General features: G+C 37.1%; 3 protein-coding genes across 6 annotated transcripts; 1 reads left to right on the forward strand and 2 right to left on the reverse strand.

Moving 5' to 3' along the window:
- Positions 1 to 965: 965 nt before the first annotated feature.
- LOC117569980 (enoyl-CoA hydratase domain-containing protein 3, mitochondrial) lies at positions 966 to 17,400 on the forward strand. 2 transcript variants are annotated; one of them, XM_034251359.2, is made up of 5 exons: positions 15,399 to 15,560; positions 15,623 to 15,679; positions 15,744 to 16,120; positions 16,180 to 16,565; positions 16,640 to 17,400. In XM_034251359.2, the coding sequence occupies exons 1-4, from the start codon at positions 15,528 to 15,530 to the stop codon at positions 16,559 to 16,561; spliced, it is 849 nt and encodes a 282-aa protein (XP_034107250.1). In that variant the 5' UTR covers positions 15,399 to 15,527; the 3' UTR covers positions 16,562 to 16,565; positions 16,640 to 17,400. The 2 variants fall into 2 exon arrangements, with proteins under 2 accessions (XP_034107251.1, XP_034107250.1); XM_034251360.2 differs by lacking the exons at positions 15,399 to 15,560; positions 16,640 to 17,400 and adding an exon at positions 966 to 1,096 and having other exon boundaries at positions 16,180 to 16,632.
- Positions 3,010 to 15,219, reverse strand: LOC117569979 (sphingosine-1-phosphate lyase). Of its 2 annotated transcripts, XM_034251356.2 has the most exons (7): positions 15,076 to 15,219; positions 14,571 to 14,748; positions 11,550 to 12,211; positions 11,043 to 11,491; positions 10,831 to 10,977; positions 9,050 to 10,775; positions 3,010 to 3,558 (listed from the first exon to the last, which is right to left on the reverse strand). In XM_034251356.2, exons 2-6 carry the CDS (start codon positions 14,722 to 14,724, stop codon positions 10,553 to 10,555), a joined length of 1,635 nt encoding a protein of 544 aa, XP_034107247.1. In that variant the 5' UTR covers positions 14,725 to 14,748; positions 15,076 to 15,219; the 3' UTR covers positions 3,010 to 3,558; positions 9,050 to 10,552. The 2 variants fall into 2 exon arrangements, with proteins under 2 accessions (XP_034107247.1, XP_034107248.1); XM_034251357.2 differs by lacking the exon at positions 15,076 to 15,219 and having other exon boundaries at positions 14,571 to 14,811.
- Positions 16,909 to 21,392, reverse strand: LOC117569983 (glutathione S-transferase S1). 2 transcript variants are annotated; one of them, XM_034251361.2, is made up of 5 exons: positions 21,237 to 21,392; positions 18,534 to 18,820; positions 18,308 to 18,475; positions 18,095 to 18,237; positions 16,909 to 18,029 (listed from the first exon to the last, which is right to left on the reverse strand). In XM_034251361.2, exons 2-5 carry the CDS (start codon positions 18,793 to 18,795, stop codon positions 17,862 to 17,864), a joined length of 741 nt encoding a protein of 246 aa, XP_034107252.1. In that variant the 5' UTR covers positions 18,796 to 18,820; positions 21,237 to 21,392; the 3' UTR covers positions 16,909 to 17,861. The 2 variants fall into 2 exon arrangements, with proteins under 2 accessions (XP_034107252.1, XP_034107253.1); XM_034251362.2 differs by lacking the exon at positions 21,237 to 21,392 and adding an exon at positions 20,744 to 20,900.
- Between the last annotated feature and the right edge of the window lie 1,690 nt (positions 21,393 to 23,082).

Here is a 23,082-nt window from a genome sequence, read left to right on the forward strand (position 1 = left end):
GTCATCGTAATGAAACCATTTCAGCGTTCGCCTTTTGCTGCTCTGTTCTTGTATGCTGCTCTATAGGTCGATTCTTTTTTTTTGCTATTCCCAATTCCCAATACATGCTGCGGATTGCATAATTTTCTGTTCTGTTTTCAGTTCAGTAATTTTGTTAGTTGTTTATACAAATTCGAGTTGATTTATTTGGTTGCTCTCTGTGTTTATCATTGTTGATATTGGTGATTGCATTTTAGAAAGTGTGAAATACTTTGTACTTCCCATAGTTGCCTTTCACTTAGGCGATTGGTTTGGATTGTTTAAAATTAATTGAGGTAGGTAATTATTGATTCTCTATGGGAATGTGGAGTGCAAAGGTTATACACAATAGAAATTCAAACTTAGTGTTAAGAATTTGGTTTAAATAGAACTTTTCTTCACACATAAATTATATTTGTGTGTATATATTTGAATTTCAGTTAATTAGTTTAAATTGCTTGAACTAGTATGCAACAGTTGCTACTGCGCAAACTTCAGTATTTCCCTCAATAGCACGGCAACACTGTTTCATTCTTAACAGAAAGCTTTCGGCGAAGCTTTTTGCTCAAGCTGTGCAGCGCTGTTTTGCAAACTTTGTAAATACGCGACTTGTTTACATACTCTGAATTCCAACGAAACTTCAGCAATGTCATAATGTATGTAGGTTTGAACATTATTTGACTTATCTAGTAATGTGTAAATGTAAGTACTAGTAGTAGGCAGGACTGACAGAAAGGGATCACCTGATAACAAGTTCGCACAAATGCATTAATGAATTGTCATCATTTAACAACAGTTTGCGAATAACAAAAATCGTGAAACAGTAATAAATATATATTGTTTTTTTTATTGTTGTGCATGGCTGTCAAGTAAACTACGTTGTGAACATATTAGAAAACTGGTTCGTTGGAATTCATTCTATTTGCCAATAAAACTGGAATTTGTCTTTCGAGTCAGTGTCTAGTATAGTGTGGGTATAATAACTCAGTTAAATGTAGTTCAATGTCAAGGAAGCGAAATAGATTCAAGGGAGCACAGAGCGAGAACCGACTGAACTACTGAATTTCTTGTGGGCTGGGTAAGTAACTTTAAGCATTTAGCCAAGTTTGCCCCAGAAGTGGCACACATTTAAGAGATATATGTATGTATATTATGAAGAAAGGCCATTACAAGACCCAAATACATAACAAAATCTGATTATTCAGTGCTACCTGTTATTGGCATAAAAATAAAAATAATAATATATACATATTCGTATATAATATATACGATATTGACGCATTGAGTTGATTGTTTGTTAAAACAGACACGCAATTTTGATGCGTGACTTGATTTGAATATTTCGTTTGATCGATTTCTGTCATACTATAGTCAAATGCCTTACAACATATTATAGACAATGAGGGTGTAATTAATTACTGCCTTCCGCTGCGAAATGAGAACATGTTCTTAAAAGTGCTTTGAAACTTCGATGGGACTTTTATGTTTAATTTAATTAAGATTTATCTGTGTCAATTTTGGCAGCTTTCAATTGAAACTGACATAGTTAAATGTTTGTATTGTTGATGTGTGCTTTCGTTACTTGTTGCTTGTCAGTCGTTTACTTGGCTTCTTTATATTCGTTTTTACTTTTTTCTCAGTCTGGACTTTGTTTTTAGACTACACTTTTAGGAAGATGAAAACGGGTCTATTAAGTTTTTCGAAATCGGAGTGTGAAACAAATAAAACACTATCATCGATATGCGAGTCGGTTCAGAAATTTCCATCTGTATGAACACATGGATCTCAGCAAATATAAAAGATAAAGTCCCCGAACTTTTTGCATGTGTTCATATAGGTCACTATTCTGCACGAAATCAATGTAGAATTTTAATATCTCCTCTCAATTCCACAATGGAAATAACATAAGAGCAAATGTATGCAATATTATTGCTTTCGAATGGCCGAAAAATACTTTTGTGTAAATCTGTCAGATTTTTGTCATCTGACATTAATATCGAATCTTTTTTAAATAAATCCCACACAAATTCGAGTTTAAAAGATTTTGAATAGTCCAACAAAGAGTGAAGGGTCTAGTGCAGTCAAACCTTGACTGTGTCTTTCTTAATTGTTTAGATTTCAACTGCGTACCACGCTTGCCCTTCCTATACAATACGTAGCGAAATAATAAAAACAAATAAAGCAATGCTTTTGATGTCATCATAGGTGAACACATAGAAAGAAAGTTTTTAATTGACTCATCACTCTCCGCACAGCAAATTTCTCTTGATTTTAATAAGACATTTACATTATAAATATTAATACATTATGTTACTCTTCAATAATGTTGTTGAAGCAATAGAGTTGGACTCCGTGACTAATAATAAAATTGGTGGTTATATTGGAAATAATTTTAGACATTTTACTTTAAGAGATATTTATTTAAGTAACGTCTATTAATCAATCTAATATGTTGTCAATTATTAACCACAATTTATTCATTTCTCAACCTTTAAATATTTTCACAGTATTTGTGTGTTTATTAATTTCTAATATGTGCATATTTGTTACCTCTACAAGTTTCTCACTTCTCGGAAGTGACTTCCAGTCAAATCGATGGGCCATTATAAAAAAAAACTTATTGTTAACGTCTTGATTATCTCGCAATTTATAAATTTAAAATTCCATTGCATGTGTACTTGAGAGTCTGACAATTATGGAACGAATTCTGAACTTCGGTCTGCTATTTACTATTTTTTTGTACTATTTGTTATTGTCGTTGGCTATGGGAGCAACTTACCAAAGTCAAAGTGATACATGGTTGGGAGGTCGCGCGGGGTTGTCGTCCGTGTTATGGAGGTGATGAGGGGCGTGCATGGTGGCGTGGCGATAAAAATCGGCTCCAGTTTGCGCGTCTCTGATGCTGCTGCCAAATCCATTTTCACAAGGAAACCTAAGTGGATAGTTGGCAGCCACAAAAATTTATGCAATGAACTCGCTGTTTAAGTTTCGTTGTTGTTTTTTTTTTGTTTTAACACTTTGCAATGCTTCCGCAAGAGAACCGAAAATCCGCGCGCGATTTTCAACGCGCCGCGAAAATCTTTCACTCACATGCAAACGTTTTGCTTTAATATTTATACATTAATGATTTTTGCTCCGTTTGCTAATTAATCATATTTCGTTTTCACTGCACTTTCAAAAGTTTTTAGTAATAATTTTTGCCCAATGTTGGTTTGTTTTCACAATTCTTTTTTTTTTGTTTCGGTGTGTTTTAATGCACGCAAATCTTTTGGGCCCGAAAACAACTGTTGGAAACAGATTTTGGTTTGCTGGTTCACATTTGAAATTCGTATTTGGCTGGCAATCTGAGAGCAGAGCAATGTTGTTGTTGTTGCTTATGCTGTTACCAGTTTTTCACATTATCTCCAAAATCATATGGAAATTTCTACAGTCTACCATATAATTTAAGTCTGGCTTCGAGTTCGAGTGCTTTTGTGTGGGTGTCGCGAGTTCGTTTCTCAGGTCCACTCCTCTCTTCTTTCAATTTATTCGTTGTCGTATCTGCAAAAGGTCAGAGAGTGAGATTTGAATTTTTTGAGTGAAATATGTATGAATAATAAACTTAAGCATTACAGCTGATTTGCTGTTTTGAGGTGTGCGCTTGCTCATTAACTAATTATGAGGAATTATAATTGTTGTCTTAATTATACTTATAATAAATGCACTCCGATAGTTATCAGCTGAAACTGTGCACATGTGATTAATTTTGGATAAATATACTGCCATGTTTTTCAGATTTATAAACGAGACTTGTATGCAGGCTGCAAAAGCGAACAAAAGCTGTTCACAAGCTCATCACAGAAATGTCTGAAGAGCGACGTTGATGACAAATAAGCTTCAAAATAAACATTCACCACCAATGAGAGGCTTCGCGCATTGCGCATATTAGCTAATTTACAAAAAAGCAAATTCAGCAACAACAACAACAATAATAACAACAACAAAAACCGGCGAACACGCAAGACAAACGCAAGCGAGACTATGATGAAATCGTCTAAAGTTAGATTGCGATTTTACGAGTTTTTCTTCTTGAGCTGAGCCCACGAAATGTTCAAGCGAAGAAAAAGCGAAGAGAAGAGAAAGAGCAAAAACATAAGCAGAGAGAGACAGACAGATTTCACAAATAACCAATTAATTACCGTTAATGTTCGCTTGATTTTCACTTCTAGTTCGAAATGTATCTATATATATGTATGTACATGGGGAAGCAGATCGTTGTACTATATCTTATGGTTACCGACACGCTCGATTGTCGAACTGATACTGAGACCCATGAGCGACTCAAAGAGAATTCGTACTTGATTTCAATAGCAAACAGATGTTCGTCTGTGCATTTCTTTCATCTCTGAGCTTTTCTGTCTAAGCAATTAAAAAAGCGCTCGTTAACTCCCACAAACCCCTTTTCTTCAACACATTTATCGTCGTTTTAATAAATATTAAATTTTGCTGAAATTTATTTATCCTGTTTGTTATTATTATTATTATTAATATTTTTGTGAAAATTATTATCATTACTATTGTTGTTATTATTCTTTTTAGTATTACTATCATTAAATATGGTAGAGCTTTTAATTTCGTGACCTACTGATCTTTTGGCATATTTGCTTAAGGTCATTATGATTTTCAAGTCTTGTCATTTATCTGTTAAATGCTCACCTCATATTTGGAGCATTAGCTGCTAATCATCGAGTTCATGGTCTTTTTGAACTCTTTTCAGATGGACATATTTACATATATCTATTATCTTTGGCTGCAGCACATTGTCTATTAAAGGTATAAAGCTAGTTAATAGACTTGTTCTATTTAACCTAGTCATCGACAACTATTCGAACATGTTGTGTACCAAGATAGAGCTGATATTTATGACGCTATTGTGAATAAATAAAGTTAATGGACTTTTGCGTCGTAGTTATGAAAATGAGTTTCTCGCTTAATTTAGCAGCAATCTGTACAAATACTTCTCTTAGTATAGAATACTTTATTATTATTTGCTTGTATTCATGTACTATATGCTTGAAAAAATCAACTCTTGGACAACTCAAAAAGAATTTAATTGGATGCACAAAGTTCAAATAAAATGAACAAATATTAATAATTCTAAATCAAAGAAAGAGTGAACAGAATGCGAATAAGGTGTTAATATAAAAGTAAACGCCCAAAAAAAATTGTTTATACACAGATTCATATACCTGATCAGATTTACGTCATATTCACAGGTAATTTGTATTCTGGAACCTTTACCTGTGTTTTATCTAAAGGTTTTTATTTTGCTGAAGATATTTTTTAAAAACTATTTACTAACATTTCAAAAATTTAAAGAATATTAAAGTGGCATAATTTGTTGTTTTCAAAAATCAATCATTGTTATTATATGGAACGTGAAAATCTCTCCAAACCTATGCTGAAACTTATATAATTTTATTTTATTTAAATATTCACATACAAAAAGTAAAAATTTAACTTTTTATTCTAACTTTAAGGCGTAATTTATGATAGTTATTTCAGAAATTTTGAAAAACCCAGCCTTGTTGCATGATAAAATTCCATAAACAAAGTTGTGTTTCAGCCTCTTTGTTTCAAATAATTAGATGTGAGTCAGTGAATGAAACTGTCAGTCAGTCAAGGCAAGGAAGGAATACATACAAGTATATTTTGTATTTATTGATTTCCAACTCCCACTTGCAACATTCAAAATGAGAGCTCAAGCTCATATTTGAGCACGCGCCATGAGGTAAAAAGTTAATGTCGCTTATGTCAAATGTTTCCCGATAAGATTGTCCAAAATTGCGCTCTAATTTATAGCTTATTCGAGTAATTCGATTAATAACTGCTTATTTGGCAGCTATCCAAAAGTCACTGATCAGAGAGGAGCTGAGGGAACTGGTTTTGGGTTTTGGGCGCTGCCAATGCGGAGATCACTGACCAAAAGCTGATCTCAGCATTCTGTGGAAGCAGCTAACAAGAACGTGGAACACAGAAAATACTTGTCAAGAGTGGCAGCTGTCTGTCATCTCGTATAGCAAGTGCAACCACACTTTGCAGCTAACGTTGCCATTGTCCAAGCAAGTGACTGGGTTTCACCTTCAAGCGGACTTTGTGGCATCGCATCACTTTCGACTTGGCACAGATAACCAAAAGAGAGAACGAGAACGATGACCAAAGTGAGATTGAGAATCAAATGCACATTGTGGACACACATGTCTGAAGGTCACGTGAGTTTGTTGCCTTTGGTGTCACTTTACCAGCTCGAGAGCGAGTCGAGATCTCGACTTTTAAAATGCTCACATGCCACATGTGGCACTCAATGTCGCATTGGAACTGCGATAAGCTATCTTTTGACAAATGTGACCCACGTTTGTGTTTTTGGGTCTCTTTCATTTATCAGTTTCCATTCCATAAGTCGATAAGCCATTGCATCACACAGTCATTTGTTTTTCTACGTTTTTGAAATGCAAAGATAAAAACATAGAAGAGGAAATGACTTGAAATCACTTATAACATAATCAAGTGTGCCCTAGCAAAACAATTTATATTATTGTATATAGTCTTTATTGGATTAACTGAAGCCAATTAAAGTGTTTTATTTGTTGCCCATATTAGAAGCAATCAGCCCAACATCAATTTGTCATGATACGTTTTAATTGCAGGTAACTTGAGGCAATTCATCCGAACCACACGTTTAGTCATTGATCAATTAACTGAATAATTGCGGATGCGGTTCTAAATATCACAGCTCGCATCTCGCATTACTAACAATAACAACAAAGCGATCATAAGACCGACAAAGTACGTATCTCAGCCAGCTGCAGTTCGTGTATTCACTTATAATTGATGTAAATTATCAAAGTTTGAACTTAAACTCGACTTTCTCTGACGTCGAAAACTTTGGGTGAATTACCCATCACCCATCACCCATCAGAGTGTGCAGTGTGGCGATTTGCAAACTATAAGATACTTTTCGACGTCGTGTATCTACAACGTTTTGAAGCGTGCTTTTGTTCTCGCCAACAAAAGCTGATGTCATTTGGCAATCACTTGAGCTTGCGAGTTTATTTGCTCATTTGCTGTTGCTCAGAATTCTGTCTCTGTCTCTGTCTCTGTCTCTGTCTATGTCACAGTTTTTGCTAGAAGTCGCAAACGTCGCGTCACGCTTGCGAAGGTTACACTGAATTTCGAAGCGAAATAAGTTTCTAAGGCGTGTTCAAGTCGCGTGTTATAAGTTATTACGATACTTGGATTTCTGATCACTGGATCGCTGGATCGCACCATCTAACTCCTTCAAATAATAACGAGACTTGTCAATAGATCGCCGCGGAGAGTCTCTCTTGAAATTTGATGTTAATTGCTCTTGAATATGCATTGCCAGTGAATACACTCATAACGTATATTGTATCCGATTGTGTATATATAGTAGGCTTGAGCTATACATATGGACATGCAAAACATTTTGCTAATGCCTTTTGTGATTGCTGGTTATTGGATTTTTTGGAGCGTTGCAAATATGCATGGATTCGTACAAGCAACTTTAACGTTGCCAAATGCTTTGAATATGCTTTGTTTTTTTTTTTTTTTGCTTTTTGCAATATTCGTAGTCAAAACAATGCAAAGCTTGAGAAACACTCCAGGGGGATACATTAGATTTAGCAAATACTTTTATTTCAAACAAAAAGTCGAATGTTTCGAAACGTGTTTAACTTTCTATTGTATCTTAATTACTTCATGCATATGTAAATAATTTATAACTTTAATATTCAGTAACGTAAATTTATTAGAAACTAATTAACTCTTGCCCTGATCTGCCATAAGTAATGTAATGGGAAAACACCCAAACAGTAAATCAAATGAAGTCGAAAATTAGCTGAAACCATTTCCAAGTTATCGATTAAACACGAAGGAACAGCGAAAGTTCTAGGAACAAACTCAGAGACGCAGTTAGTAGCATGTAGTTGGCTATAAATGAACATGACGCCAGGCGTAAAAACCGCACCCTGGTAACCACAAGACCCGGAGTATGAGATTGCCACCCAACAGCGAAATGCGAACCAACTCCCAACTAGCCAACGTCCTTTGGGGAGTTATTGTTATTGTTGTGTTGTGCTGTGTTGTGTTGTTGTCATATGGAAAACAAGTTCTGCTTGACTTGTTATGCCCGCCACATGGTTGTCATGGAAAATGAAAAATAATGCCGAAAAAACATGTGTACTAATACAACTCGTAGAATCTAATGATGGCATCAAAATCATATACATTCATCGGCAATGTCCGAGAGTAACTTTACCCTATATGCGAACGTCATTCGACGCAAACAAAGACCTGTATCTGACATTATCGCATATCTCATAAAAACTGGAGGAAAATGAGAAATAAACAACCTACCCAGAGTATTGGGCATATCTTATCTAATTTGCGCAGTAGATAACACGGAAAATCAAAGAGAATGCGATTCTTTTTTTTTATTCTGTGTGACCCAGAAAATTTGAAAAATTCAAAGCAGTTGTAAAGCGTGAGGGTATTTAATTCTTTGAATATTCATTGTTTATCGATATCGGGTTGAAATTTCGAATACACGGCTGAGAGGCTTAAGACTGATATTGCCGATAATGAAACATGATATGCGTCTGGTATGTTCAGAGATATGCAGAAAGAAAATAAAAGTTATAATTGGATCGCATGTTATTACTGAAGGTGGAATAATCGCAGACATGTTATCAACAAATGCAAGTTCATAATATTTATATTGGTACCTTAGGAATCGATGGCGCAATATTATTATTTACACTATTTGTTTGACTTTGTAGCTTCAACTGTTGCTGTGGTCAATTATTATCGTATAACAGAGAGACAATATTTCTTTAGGGATTGTTAATTCCATTAGCAACTCATGCAAACAATGCATTGATTATGATCATTAGATGATTGTCCATTATTATAAGTTATCGCTAAACTTTGGCTAGTCTATCGTCAAGTGTTTCGGATAGGTGTCACTACATACCTAAGTTAATTGAAGTATTCCTTTTGTGCAGTAGTGTCTAAGCAATCGACTTTTGAGAATAACACTTAATCAGCAGAATTTATTATTATTGCACTTCACTTTCGCACACACACACACACACTCTCACTTAAGAACCACTTTCGATGTTTTCAACTGAGCTACAGACATAATATCTATATGTACTATATACAATACTTGCTAGGTGCCAAAGGGCGCCACTCAGCGTTAACAAGTTAAACTGCTAACCTGTTCAAAAAGCACAACAAGTTGGATTTCTTTTGATCTTTTGCTGAATATTCAATATGATATGGCGCCCTTAATGAATTTCCATGAAATTATATGCCATATTTTATGTTATTATATTCATTGGTTTCAAATCTGGTTTGTGGACTCAACTTTTGACATACGGAGCTATTTAACACACGCGACGAGTGCGACTGACGCTCGCAACGGACACATACCGAATGGAGAGGCAGCCAGAGACGAAGCCCCGCAATGAGCGAATGAACGAATCAGCCGCTCAACCTGTGCGTCGGCGTTGTCGTCGTCGTCGTCGTCGCTGTTGGCGTCAGCGTCAACAGCGACGTCGACTGCTAACTGAAGAGGAGGCGCGGGCGTTGTCGGCCTGCAACCAGTTATGAAATAAAGACTGTGACCCTTGGGGACTTAAATATAATTATATTAATTTCATATAATATAACTTTATTTTTTTAATTTTCTAATTGGAAAATTGAGAAAATGCCATCCATCATTTTCCATTACGGTACAACTCTTTCGTTACTCAAAAGTTTGTTTTTGGCAACACCGGTTTTTGTTTTGGGTGTTTGGATATCATTTTTGTTTTCGGCTCGTTTGGGAATATTTTGTAATGTGAATAGGAGACTCAAAGGTATAAACACTTGTGTGGGAGTGAACAAATTTGACTGACGCATGTTAATGTGCGACAGGTTTCATTTGTTGCACAGCTGTGTGAAAAAATAATGTATTGCTTTTTGTTGTTCTTCGTCTTGTGTCGCGTCTCCAATGAGTCTGCCGAAAACTTGTTGCTGCCAGCACCTAGAGATATTTTGACACCTGACACGTGCTCTATGAAATAAATGAGCAGCCGCATAAATAAATGTTTCCGCTTCCGATAGTTAGTGAAACTAAAAATATATGTCCATAACTTACAAAGAGAGGATATGAGCGTGTAAAATCTGCAGCCAAGTATAATTAAATTAAAGACGCAACTCATTTCAAACTTATAAATAAGGTGACATCAAATATTACAAAACTACAATCAATTACTTGGAATCTTTTAATAGATATACAATTCACAGTTGACATATAGTAATCAAATAAATACACATAAAATGATCTCCAAAAATGTCGATAACAAAGACTTTGTACCCTCGATTACGCCATTCAATCAATATTCTACAGATGATATACATGTGGAAACAATAACAATACAAAGTTGGGGTTTCGTGGGATGGATTATTACAATTCGTTGCACATTGTTGTTCACTTCTCAGGTGTATAGTACATGGAATGCAGAAACAAGCGGGTCACATCGCCAATAACCGAGCGATCGGGTATGCTCTGAGCCATGCCATACAAAGCAAATTTGCCAGCCACGGGCTGTCCGGGATCTTTCATGATCTCTGCCGTGCAGCTACGGAGATCAGCCAAGAATTTGTCCGCCACTCCGGCCTTAGTGTGCATGTCCGTAATGCAGATGTGAATGCTAAAAGGTTTATTTATAATTAATTTGATTTGGGTATTGTAGAGTGTAAACGTACCCAGAGGGGAATTGCAATGGATTCAGATTCCAGCCCAATTTGCACAGTGCATCGGATAACCGGAAAATATCAAATACATTGGATCCCAGAGCGATAACGGAAGTTGCCGGCTTGCCAAAGATAAATACACCATCAATTTGGCGTGCACTATTAAAATATATCAAATATAAATTTAAAATGTTTCAAAAAGTTGACTTTAGCTTATCCTTTACCCCCTTTCGATGTAACGCGCTGTGTCCACAATGCGTTTGGTTGCCTCCAGGTATCCCTCATAGCCGAAACTCATCATTGTGGCCCAGCAGGCAGCAATGATGCCGCCAGCACGTGATCCATTTACAGTTGGGGATCCATAGACGCCACCAGGCCAGTCGGTTGTGACCGTAAACTGATGATCCTTAAACTTCTTCTCTGAGTACATAATGACCGATGAGCCTTTGGGGGCAAAACCATACTTGTGGGTATCAGCTGAGATGCTGGTAACGCCCTTTACAGCAAAATCGAAGGGTCGCAGCTGATAGCCAGCATGACGCACAAGAGCTACAACGAAGCTGCCCAGACAAGCGTCAACATGCACAGGAATATCGTATTTAACTCCTAGAGCAGCAATAGCCTCGATATCATCAATTGTACCATATGGGAAGTTGGGTGCAGAGCCAACAAGCTGAAAGTGATTATTATTATTATCAAAAACGTTCATTGCAAGTTAACTTCTAACTCACCAGAATGGTGTTACTGTTGATAGCACGCTTGAACTTCTTGATGTCCACCTCGTAGGTTTCTGGGTCGACATCAACGTAGCGCACGTGAATGTTAAAGTACTGACCGCCCTTGTCGAATGCTGCATGCACCGTGCGAGGCACAACGATGTTGGGCTTTGTGATGCCCTTGTGCTCGCGAGCATAGTCTCGGTAAGCCTTCATTGCCATGCAAATGGATTCGGTGCCTCCAGTGGTCATAGTACCGCAGGAGTCACTGTTGCCGTGGAACAGAGTGCAAGCCATGCGAACCACTTCAGCCTCCATTTTGCACACGCCTGGGAATAGATCGGCGTGCAGAGGATTTGTGTACGATGCCTTTCCATACACCTCTGTGACCAGCTCAACCAACTCTGGATTGTAGCCGTAGACTGCACCCGACACTCGTCCATCGCGCCAACTGTAGTGACCAGTCTTGAGATGCTCGTCAACCAGGCCCAGAATCTGTTCCCTGCTCAGACCCTTTTCTGGCAGACGGAGTGAGTATGTAAGGTGTTGGTTGCTTTTCTTGATATCCGCCTCAAATTCGTCCTTCGTTTTCTTTAACTCCTGCTCGATGCGTCGTCGAACAGGTGGCAGCTTCTTGGCTAGTCTGAAGAACTGACGTTTGCCTCGCACATACAGACCTTGAAAAGAAAGAAAAATGTTTAACAAATTGAACAAAGAAAAATCATAAGATCGCTCTTTATCAGCCGTCCATATCAAATTTGGTCAATCTGTCTTATCGCAATTTTAGTAATCTATATATCATTTGAAAGTCGCTGAAAGGAAATACATATTTATGTGTTGGCATACAGAAACATGACAAACGGAACTCTATACTTTACAGTTCATTGATAAAAATTTTAAAAGCGAGAGTTAGTCATAAAATAACATTTCATATCAGTATTAATTTATCACATTGCTTACAGCGATAAAAGGTTTATATATCTGTCTAGCCGTGATTATTATGAAACTATTTATGTACTATAATTAGGTCTCTATAGCTTTTTTGCTGAAACCAATCCGCATCCCGTTACCAAGTAAATTACTAAGATATGCTTAATCTATCAATAATCTCTTAGTTAAATTAAACTTCAAAGTTGATGGAACGTCGAATGCGTGCTAAAGCCTTTTGACAGAGTTCAAAGTACCTGAACGTGTGGGTTATTGATTATATACTCAAGTACAAAAATATGTATATAGCTACTATAGTACATACATACAGCTGTGACCATTGAAATAGCAGTGCGACAGAGAAAAGACTATGTAACCGTTTTTTTTGGTTATTCCTTTTTGTTAGTTGATCGCTAGCACATTGTTTTTGTAAAATGAAGCATAAAGATAAGAAAACAGCAAAAACCCCGTTAGATTTGATCAGTTTTTCTGAAATTTTGATATTTTTACCCAAGTGCACCACTTTTGGGCTGAACATTAGAATAGCAGTTTTTTCTTTTCTTCCACTAAAAAAGCCGAAATTGTTTTTAATTTTATGAAAAGTGAGTTTAATCTGGTTTATTATTGTAGTTTATACGACAATACACTATAACTATAAAAAAAAAATTAATTTTAGTGTGTAAAGGACCTAACTGGTCTAATGTAGAGAGGAGGTCCTTTCTTGAGCTTAGGAAGGAGCAAAATTGTATAAAAAAGTTCTGTGTCGCCTAAAATGTTTTACCAAAATGGTTTTTAATGACATAAATTATAAATCAAAGCCTGAAAACCGTAGTGTGATACAAAAAACCACAATTTTAGAGAGGACCGATGCATAGTGCTCTTCAGCTAAACTAATCCTTTTGCATCCTGTAGGGATATTAAAGCAGGGCTGAGTTGGGGAATTAGTTAAGTGGCTATTGGCCGAAGACTGGTGGATACAAATTTGAATACCCGAAGTCCAGAAAAGGTGCAATTACTTGGTTATAGACATCTCAAAGCGAGGTGGGAGTTTGCCAAGCGCCACTTGAACTGGCCACTTTCCAAATGGCGTAATATTCTTTGGACAAATGAGTCTAAACTGGTGTTAATTGTTAGAAAAGTTCAAGACAATATGTCCGTTGACCACCAATCACCGAAAATGACCTAAACCATACCCTTAAGACCGCTAACCATGGTGGTCTTCAAATCATGATCTGGGCATGTTTCTCATACAGTGGTGTGGGACCTATAAATATGATCGATGAGATCATAGACCAAGAAATCTTTGAAAATATATTAAGAAACATCATGCTGAAGTATTCTCAGGATGAAATGCCCCTTCAATATGGACTTTTCAGCAGAGCCACGAAACCTAAACACACCGGCCAACTGGTCACGGAGTGGTTTGGTCATGAAAAAACTGATGTAATGCCATGTCAGCACAGTTTCCGGATTTAAATCCGATTGGGAACTGATGGAGGACTTCAAGCATTATGTTGCCAAGAAATCCCCGACATCTAAGCCACACCTTTGACAAGTTGTACAGGAGGTATAGGGCCAGAATCCCTGCAAGCGTTGCGAGGACGTGGTGGACTCCATGCCACGTAGCTGTGAGGCTCTAATAGCCAATAAAGGCTACACAACAAATTATAAGGTCGTATTCAACTCGAAATTTAGAAGGATTAAGTTATTTATAAGATTTTTTGAAATTTATTACATTTTTGTTTTTTCACTGCTATTTCAATGATCTTCATAATACGGACATTTTCATATGTTAATATCCACATTCGGAAAAATATTGAATTATCCAAAATGAAAAATATGTTTAATTATCGCAAATTAAATATATTAAGCTGTTATAAAAAAATTTGTCTCGAAGTTGTGTTTATAATAATATTTTTCAACTTTAAATGTGTAGGTCGTCTGCACTGCTATTTCAATGGTCACAGCTGTACATACCATATGAACTTGTGTTTGGCTTTCTATACAAGACATTTAAAGTGAGGGGCAGATAAGATTATTTGTGGGATTAGAATGTATGTCAAAAGAATTTAAAGTAGATTGATGGCATGTTAGATGAATGCCACTTACTTTCGTCTTTAGTTAGAATCGTCCAAATCCAAACGCCGCCCAAAACAGTTGTTGCTGTAATTGCAGCCACCTGCCAAGGCTCCTTGTCGCCAAAGGCCCGATTGATGCAACCGCCGATGGGCTTCACGCAATCCCCTCCAGAAAATGGCCGCATTGTGTCACCGATTTGAGTATATAGCTAAAAATTAAAACTATATGAGTTTTAAATGAACCGTACTCGCGCACTTCCAGTCAATAACTGAAAATCGTGTGAGCTAGTTGCTTGATAATTGTTAACAAATGGTCTGGTCTGTTGATAAGCGTATCGGACGTGTTCCATAAGCGTTCATTTATTTATTAATTATATACACACATGCAAACAAATTCACACACATGTGTATGTGTGTAACTGTAAGTTTATTAGCTCAAAGGTCTTTGTTCTCAATGTAAATCCAACGGCTTATATTTATCAAGTTATTTTCATTCACCATTCATTTACTTGTACTCAGTTTATTATTTTACTAACATTTTGTGCTTTAAGCTTAAGTTGTTTGCTTTGCAAATTTCATAGATTGATGGCACCTGTTTGTATTTTAGCGAGAGAAATTTACTAAACAAATGAGCGCTCTGCACAGCTGTTGAGCTGGCACCGATAACAAAGCAGTAGTATCGATAGCTTCCGGGCGAATGGCAACGCAAACATGCGAGCTTAGTACGCAGTCAATATTATTTGTTTACGCTTTGAAGCAATTGTGCCAAAAAATTGTAATTTAGCATGTTTTCCATAAAAGAAGTAATTTATTACCATCAAATTTATTGGGCTAAATCTATCACTATCTTCACATTTTTCGTTGCTTATAATGATAGTGTAAAATGGTAAAATGCAATGTGTAACAATCGATAAAGATAGATATCGATAAGACATTTGAGTTGGAAGAGCCTGTTGATTGTGGAAGAATTAATTAACTTGTGCACAAAATGATGCGTTTTTTGCCGAATACCCTTAAATTAGTAAATATTAAATATTGAAATGAATTACATAATTCCATAATTAATAATTGCCTTCATAATAGTGTACCCGCACTTTTAATGTTCGTTACGCTAGTACCGCATCGCAGGAATATGTAAAGGTAAAATATAAAATCAAAGGATTTTCATTTATTATATAAATATTATTCGCTTTTAAAAACATAGGTCTCGAATAATGGTGGTGTGCGCGAAATTACTTTGTGCCATCAGAGCACACGTAACTCTCTTTCGATGGCCATGATGAATGCCCTTCATAAAGATCTTGTTAAGGATCCCGATGACACCGAACTTCGCTGCATAGTGCTATCGGCTGAAGGCAAGATTTGGTCAGCTGGTCATAACTTAAAGGAGCTGCAGGCCAATGATTCTGCATACCGAAACGAAGTCTTTCAAAAGATCACTGACATCATATTGGATATACAGAAGTTGCCAGTTCCCGTGATATCCAAAGTAAATGGCATGGCTGCAGCGGCAGGTTGTCAGCTGGTTGCGTCCTGTGATATAATCGTGGCTTCAGACAAGAGCACCTTCTCCACGCCCGGGTAAGCTGTTGAAACCATACTATATTCATCATAGAGTTAATTTAATATCTTTCATGCAGCGCTAGCGTTGGAGTCTTCTGCAATACTCCCGGTGTGGCAATTGGTCGCGTCATGTCGCGTCCCAAATCGGCATATATGCTAATGACTGGTCTGCCAATTACTAGCCAAGAGGCTTACGTAGCTGGATTGGTCACGAAAGTGGTGGCCGAAAAGGATTTGGATCATACCATTGATGAAATTACAAGGGCCATTAAAAGCAAGAGTCGTGCAGTAATTAGCTTGGGAAAGCAATTTTACTATGAACAACTAAACCTGCCACTTAAAGATGCCTACAAATGTGGTCAGAGCAAAATGATGGAAAACCTGGAATTGGACGACTGCAAAGAAGGTTTAACAAGCTTCATTGAAAAACGTCATCCTGTGTGGAAGCATAAGGCGTAAATGAGTACGATTTTTTTAGATTTGACCAGCTATGCATTTATATTGTTATCACAAAATAAACACTTGTTACACTTGCAGATTTGATGGAAAAGTTAATTCTCATTCATTTCAACCATCATGATCATCCGTATTTCATTGCTTTCCAATTGCAGTCTTCATAATCTGTTGGGTAAGTAAACATGGATTCCACATACTTCCTTCTTTAATTTCAAAAAAGTAGTAAAAGTATTTAAATAAAATACTTTTTCTCCCATTGGTAAATTCACCAAATCTTGAATGTATGAATATAGGAATGGTGAATGTACGATTCTAAAGCTTGCTTAAAAATTAAATAAAACCAATTTACGTGCTTTCGAAAAGTATGCTCAATTCTTATTTTGTGTGTCGTTTATTTAAAATGGGTGAGTTGAAATATGTTGCAAATATTTGAATGTAAAATATACATTTAAATAAAAAATATCAAAATCATAATTTTATGCTGGCAGTTTTGTTTTTGAGTGTGTTGTATATAAATCCAATTTTTGGTTAAGTCTATAACCTCAAATATTTGTGAGTCTTTTTACCGAATCCCTATGTGTGTTTTTCAATGTTTTAATGGTCGGAAGTAGAAAATTCTTGAGGCTAGACGAATGCGTAATAAAAAAAGAAAAATAATACAAAAAAACTAAAAAAATGAACTGAATATTTGCGTTATTTTCTGTATTGTGTAGTGTTGTTTAAATATTTAGAACTCTTCGCATTGGACTAAAGATAGTTGAATATTAAACTTATAGGATGTGGACATATATAGTAGTATATATACATACAGATATATAGTAAGATTTTAGAGTATACATATGGAGTCTTTTTCTAAAAGTAGAGCAATATTATAACTGTGCAATAATTGGTTAATATTATATATTTATATTTTTTTTCGTTTTTCATTGTCGCGAACTTTATAAATTTGAAAGTTGGTGTAAAAGCTAGAAATTAGATCCGCTGATGAATAGTTACGTATATTCTAGGCAATGCAAAGAGAATTATGCCAAAAAGAATTATAAAGTGCCATGTGCCAGAGGACTGCGCTAAAATTCGAATTGAATTTCCGAACGCAACCCCGTGCGGTTAAATCCCTTTCGTAGGTCTACATGAATTAGATTCCCATCAAAGAGTGGAACAAAATGTGTAAATAATAATAATAATAGTAGTAATAAAAATGTGTGTTGGTATGGTATTGGAGTTGGTGTGGTGTTGTTGTTGTTGATGCTGCTGTTATTGTGCAATGATTCTCCTTTCGCTGCCGCTGCCTGGCTGGTTAGCTCTAGACTTCGGTTACGGGACGCTTCTCGATCCAAGCCTTGATCGGTTCAAGGGCGTTGATGGCATCGACGACGCCGCGCAGAGCTGGGTATGGCTCCAGCAGATCGCGCTTGACCATGTAGTTCATGTAGTCGGTGATGCCAGCGAAGTAAACATCGGCCCAGGTGAGCTGTGGGGAAAAACATTTTCAAAGTAAAGTTTGTCTGTAAATCAAGTGTTGCTTTCGACACGAACCTTGCCCAATGCGAGGTGACCGTCGTTATCCTTGACGGTTTGCTCCAGTTTCTCTAGATAGAACGGAATGACCTCAGCATTAAGTGTGACCAGCTTCTTCTCCTTGATCTCATCCTCGGGCTCATACGAGACGACTGCAATTTCTATACATTAAAAATTCGAGAGTTAATCAAGGACACTGAACATGAAACTGAATCACACATTGTTCGCTACTTAGACGGAAGTCATTGATGGTGTCAACGACAATATCGATTTGCAAATCCTCCCACGGCGTGGCACCGCACAGACCCACTGTCTTGGCCAAGAAGCGAGCCATCGAGATGCTCTGATGCACACGCTTGCCGTCCACCTCCAGCACCGGCATCTGTCCCATGGGCATGGCTAATAATAAGAGTGGTTACTCGAGAGATCCTAGATACTAAAGATCTGCTTGACTTACTCGGCTTCAGAGCGGGCCACTCATCGCGAGTGACACGCACGTCCTCGTACTCGATGGCACCATAGGCGAACAGATAGCGCAAGGGCTCTGCCAGGGCCTTAACGTTGAAGTAGAAGAGCGTGTAGCTGTGTTTGATCGGCTCGGCGGGCTCTGCGGGTGGTGCCTCACCCTCGGCTGGTGGTGCAGCCTCGCCCTCTGCTGGTGGTGCGCCCTCCTCTGGTGCGGCGCCCTCAGCTGGTGGTGCTTGTGCTTCGTCAGCCATTTCTGCGTTTACTCAATGCAATTCTCTGTGTAAATAAAGATAACAAAAAGAGAATTATATCAATCGTATGTTTCTCCGTTCGAATTTCGAATTTCTTTCTTGAGTTTATTTGCTTAGGTCTCTTATTTACACAAACCCATAAGCTGACAGAAAAATAACAAGCTCCTAGTAGTTGTTTGTTCGCTAATCTGATTAGGCATTAGATTGGGCCAGATAACAGATATGACGTTTGGAAGGTTGAAGAACGTGTTTATTTGAAATCGTGACACCTTGGGGTAAGCTATTAATTAGTTTCAAGCAAACCTGATAAGATAAGTGTGGACTAATGGCAAATAAACATATTTCTGAAATAGTTCAAGAAGTTTCTGATATTCATATCTGTTTATTTCACAATGGTATTTCCAATTCGATACGTGTTCGAAGAGCAATAACGTGATAATTAAGTCTCATAATCCATTTAATTTGCGTATACTTGATATTTCCATATTCGGCTCTTTCGTTGCCTTCAGCATTCCTAAAGACAATTGCAATAAATCAACGGTACGATGCTGTTTATTATGGCTGCCAAGCGGAAATGCATTGATTATGCCAGAAGTTCGACTTGGAAATTGCGGACTGCAGACTCAGGGTATAGACTACAGACTACAGACTGGAGACTGGAGGTGGATGAGGAAGCCACAACGCGAGCCGAGTGCCGAGACACACCCACGTCACTTCTACAGAGATCAAATTAAATGAGGCGACTGTCGGATCAGTTGTAGTTGGGGCGCTGTCGTTGACGCTGACGCTGTCTCGTTCCGTTCCGTTCCGTTCTCGGGGGCGTACCCCTATTTCCATTGTCTTTCGCTTACGATAGTATAGTATAAAATATAAACTGCAAGCTGTTAGGCAGGAAGTGCTGTTCAGCCCTTTTTGTTTGTCGCGGCGTCTTGTGGAAAGTCGAAACGAATTGGAAGTGTTGCTTTGCTGTCTTCGTCGCTTTTGGTGCCTGATACATTTGGCAGCTCGCCCATTCAGTCACTCAGTCAGTTAGCTCATTGCAAAGATCCCTTGTCCCCTCCTCGATCGGTTGGTTGCCTTTGCCTTTGCTTTTGCTATTTCGAGTCTCAAATTGCACTAATCGATTTGGCTTTCTCACTCTGACTATCTATCTCTCCCTCTCGCTCTTTTCTTTTGCGTCTCTATCCCACTTGCACGACTTGTTGCTTCAATTGAATTTAATTTGGCAAGATCCATGCTGAGGAGGTGCAAGGGCCACGGGTATTTTAGTGTCATGATTTAATTAAAATCCGATTGCAATTTGTTAGCCATGCTGTGCTATTTTAATGCTTCGTCTCTCGATGCTGTCTTATTGACTTCTTTTGCTCAATTAAATGTGTGAAATCGTTTTTCGAAAAGTCTACAAAAAGTTTTCGACTAATTCAAAAAGGTCAGAGGAAATGGTTAATGGGTAAATTGGAAGAAATCAATTTGCATATTTGGTTTTCTTATTTGTATGCAAATCTTGAATTTTTCTACTTCCAGTTATCATATTAAAAATTATTATTTTTTTTTTGGAATCCAAATATATTTTTCATTATTAGGTCAGGAACCTGAAAAGTACGTCAGAAATAACACGTGCTGTTTTCTATATAGAATCCAGTGCCAGATGTCCAAACAATACAACCGAGAGGGCTGGAAACTGGAAGCTGACTCGCACTGATTACAGCTGAACTAACCAAGCCTCATAGCACATTCTTATCAAAGTCATTTACAAAGCCGCAGTGTCTCAATTCTGATTTCAATAATCTGATGTGAAAGTATGCTCATTTTCATCATAAACTTAAATATTGTCTACAAATTTTGGTATAGTTTCAGTTATTGTCTCAGTTATATAAGAAATTTAATTGAAAAACGCATTGCACTTTAAAAATAATCTGAAGTAGTTCCGATCACGACAGTTCAGTACCTCACGCTTTGAAATTCGTACGCGCACTCCCGAATGAAATGAAAATTGTGATTTCGAGTTTACTATTTCTAATGCAATTCGAAGATGGTTTCGTTCGACGTTATTGGTCGATTGGTTTCGGATGGGTTTGGATTGGGTCCACGCACGTCGTTGTCCTTCACATATTTGCGTGCGAATGATTCGAGTCGTAGGCGAGAACTACAAATGCCCGAAACGAGTTCAAAACTTTTCGATTTCGAATCGATTGACCCACAAATCAAATCGATTTACAGACAGTTCTAATTTTAGGCACGATCACCAAGTCGATGACGAAGACGAAGGTATTACCGACAACAATATGCACTCGGCTTTTATTTAATTTCTATTCTTTTTCTTTTCGTTTTCAAATTGGCAAAATCAATTGACTTAATTACATCACTTTGCAACTAATATGCATTCACTTCTTCTTTTTCGCAATTGCATTTCTTCACTCCACTCTGTAAGGCAGTCTTACCTCAAAGTACTTTTCCAAAAAATTCAGCTCCAGCTGCGCTTCTTAATTGTCAATTATGTTTGGAGATGGCTTTGCGTTTTGTTGGGTACACAGCACACAGCGAACCGATCACAGCGTCAACAGCAACAGCAATGAAAGCTGACTGTTGTTGGAGAGGTTGAGTGCCGGCTTTTATACGTTTGAGTAGTCAAAATGGGCGGCGTCACTCCCACATGAAGCGCTCTCAGCGACCGGCATACTAAAAGAGAGAAAGAGAGAGTGAGTGTGTGTATACAAGGAAATTTTAGGCTCCACTCTTTGCTATCTCACAGCATAGCACGATTGTATTTACATGCGTATGTGTGTTGATTGTGTTTTAAAGTCGAACTAAATGGCACGAGTATGATATATTTGTATAAATTAATTAAATATAAGAACTTATTCAATAAACTGTGCATAGTTTTACAATATGCTCCACCACACCTTTTCTCCTTAAACAGCGAGAGTAAACAAGAGGTAGCAATTAAGCCGGTCTAAAGGCCGGTTATTTCTTTTACTCTGCTTTGGCTGCGTATGTGTATGTGTGTGTGTACTAGTGAGAGCAGATGTGTAGAGATCTGACTTTGACTGCAGAGAGAGCAGTTTGCTAACATTGCGGTAGTCTGTGTGGGCGATTTGACATGTGCTGTACTCAATGCCTTACAAAGGAATTTCTTACTTGATGAATTCAAGTACTTATCTCACGTATAGAGTTTAATGTTTTTACAATTTCTATTTTACAAAACTGGGAAAGACATAAGACATGTTCTATATGAGTATGGAATTAATTTTGATAACTCATAAAATGTTATTCTTATATTATGCATGTCAATCTATTTAAGCTACATTACAAGTAAATAAATCACAATTTTACAAGCAAGGCTTACTTATTTGGTAAAGAAGTGCAATTATGTGCCTTAATTAAAATATATGTACTTACATATGTGAGTGGGCAAACCAGAAAATGGTAACAAGTCACCCTATAATCAAGCCCTCTCGACGAAAGCATTTATACTATATTTTAACTATCTTATTGTGTTCAATTTAGCTTACCTAATTGGGTATTCTACACACGGTTCTATATCACTTTGAATATTTTACTCATACTAGTGCAAGACTCTTTTGGTTTTCTCGAAACTCTTGCGAGTATATATTTTATTATCTCTTTAAGATATTAAGAGTATATTATTGTCCAACGAGTGCGATTCTGTTCAGCTCAACTAAATATTTGGGCAGTTTTCAATTATTAACCAATTATAGTTGGTGGCTTAGGCTGAACTAATATTTAACCCCGCTTTTAATGGGTTATCTACAATATTTGACACATTAATGTCAGTTTAAATAAAGAGAGGTATTGCGTATTTATGCAGACTTCTGTATATTTCCAGATTATCTTTTAAAATTGTTGAGTAGGGATGAACTAATGACATTCGAATCTAAAGATCTGTTATCCTAATGAAATCTTTAGTCATCCAAGCTTTAATTTAATGCATTTCCGGCGAAAACTTGACTGTTACAATAAACAATAATTGGAGGCGGAGAAAACTATAAACGCAAACATGAGAAGGTGGGTAGAATGTTTTGGACTGTCGGCACCAGGCTATGTATTGAAATCTGAACGCATTGTCAAGCCTGTTTATGGTTAAGGGCACGCATGCAAAGTCCAACTGCAGTGAAGTAAGAGATGATATGAGCTGATGATATGAGATGACTTCTTTGAACAGAAAGTTGTATTTCTTTACTTCATATCATTCGTATATTTCATTATATATATTACTGGAATTATGTGTACATACAAAAAAGTTGTATTTATTTTTAAATATGTTTA

Source organism: Drosophila albomicans, chromosome 3 (genome assembly GCF_009650485.2).
Source record: "Drosophila albomicans strain 15112-1751.03 chromosome 3, ASM965048v2, whole genome shotgun sequence".
In the NCBI taxonomy this organism is placed as follows: domain Eukaryota; kingdom Metazoa; phylum Arthropoda; class Insecta; order Diptera; family Drosophilidae; genus Drosophila; species Drosophila albomicans.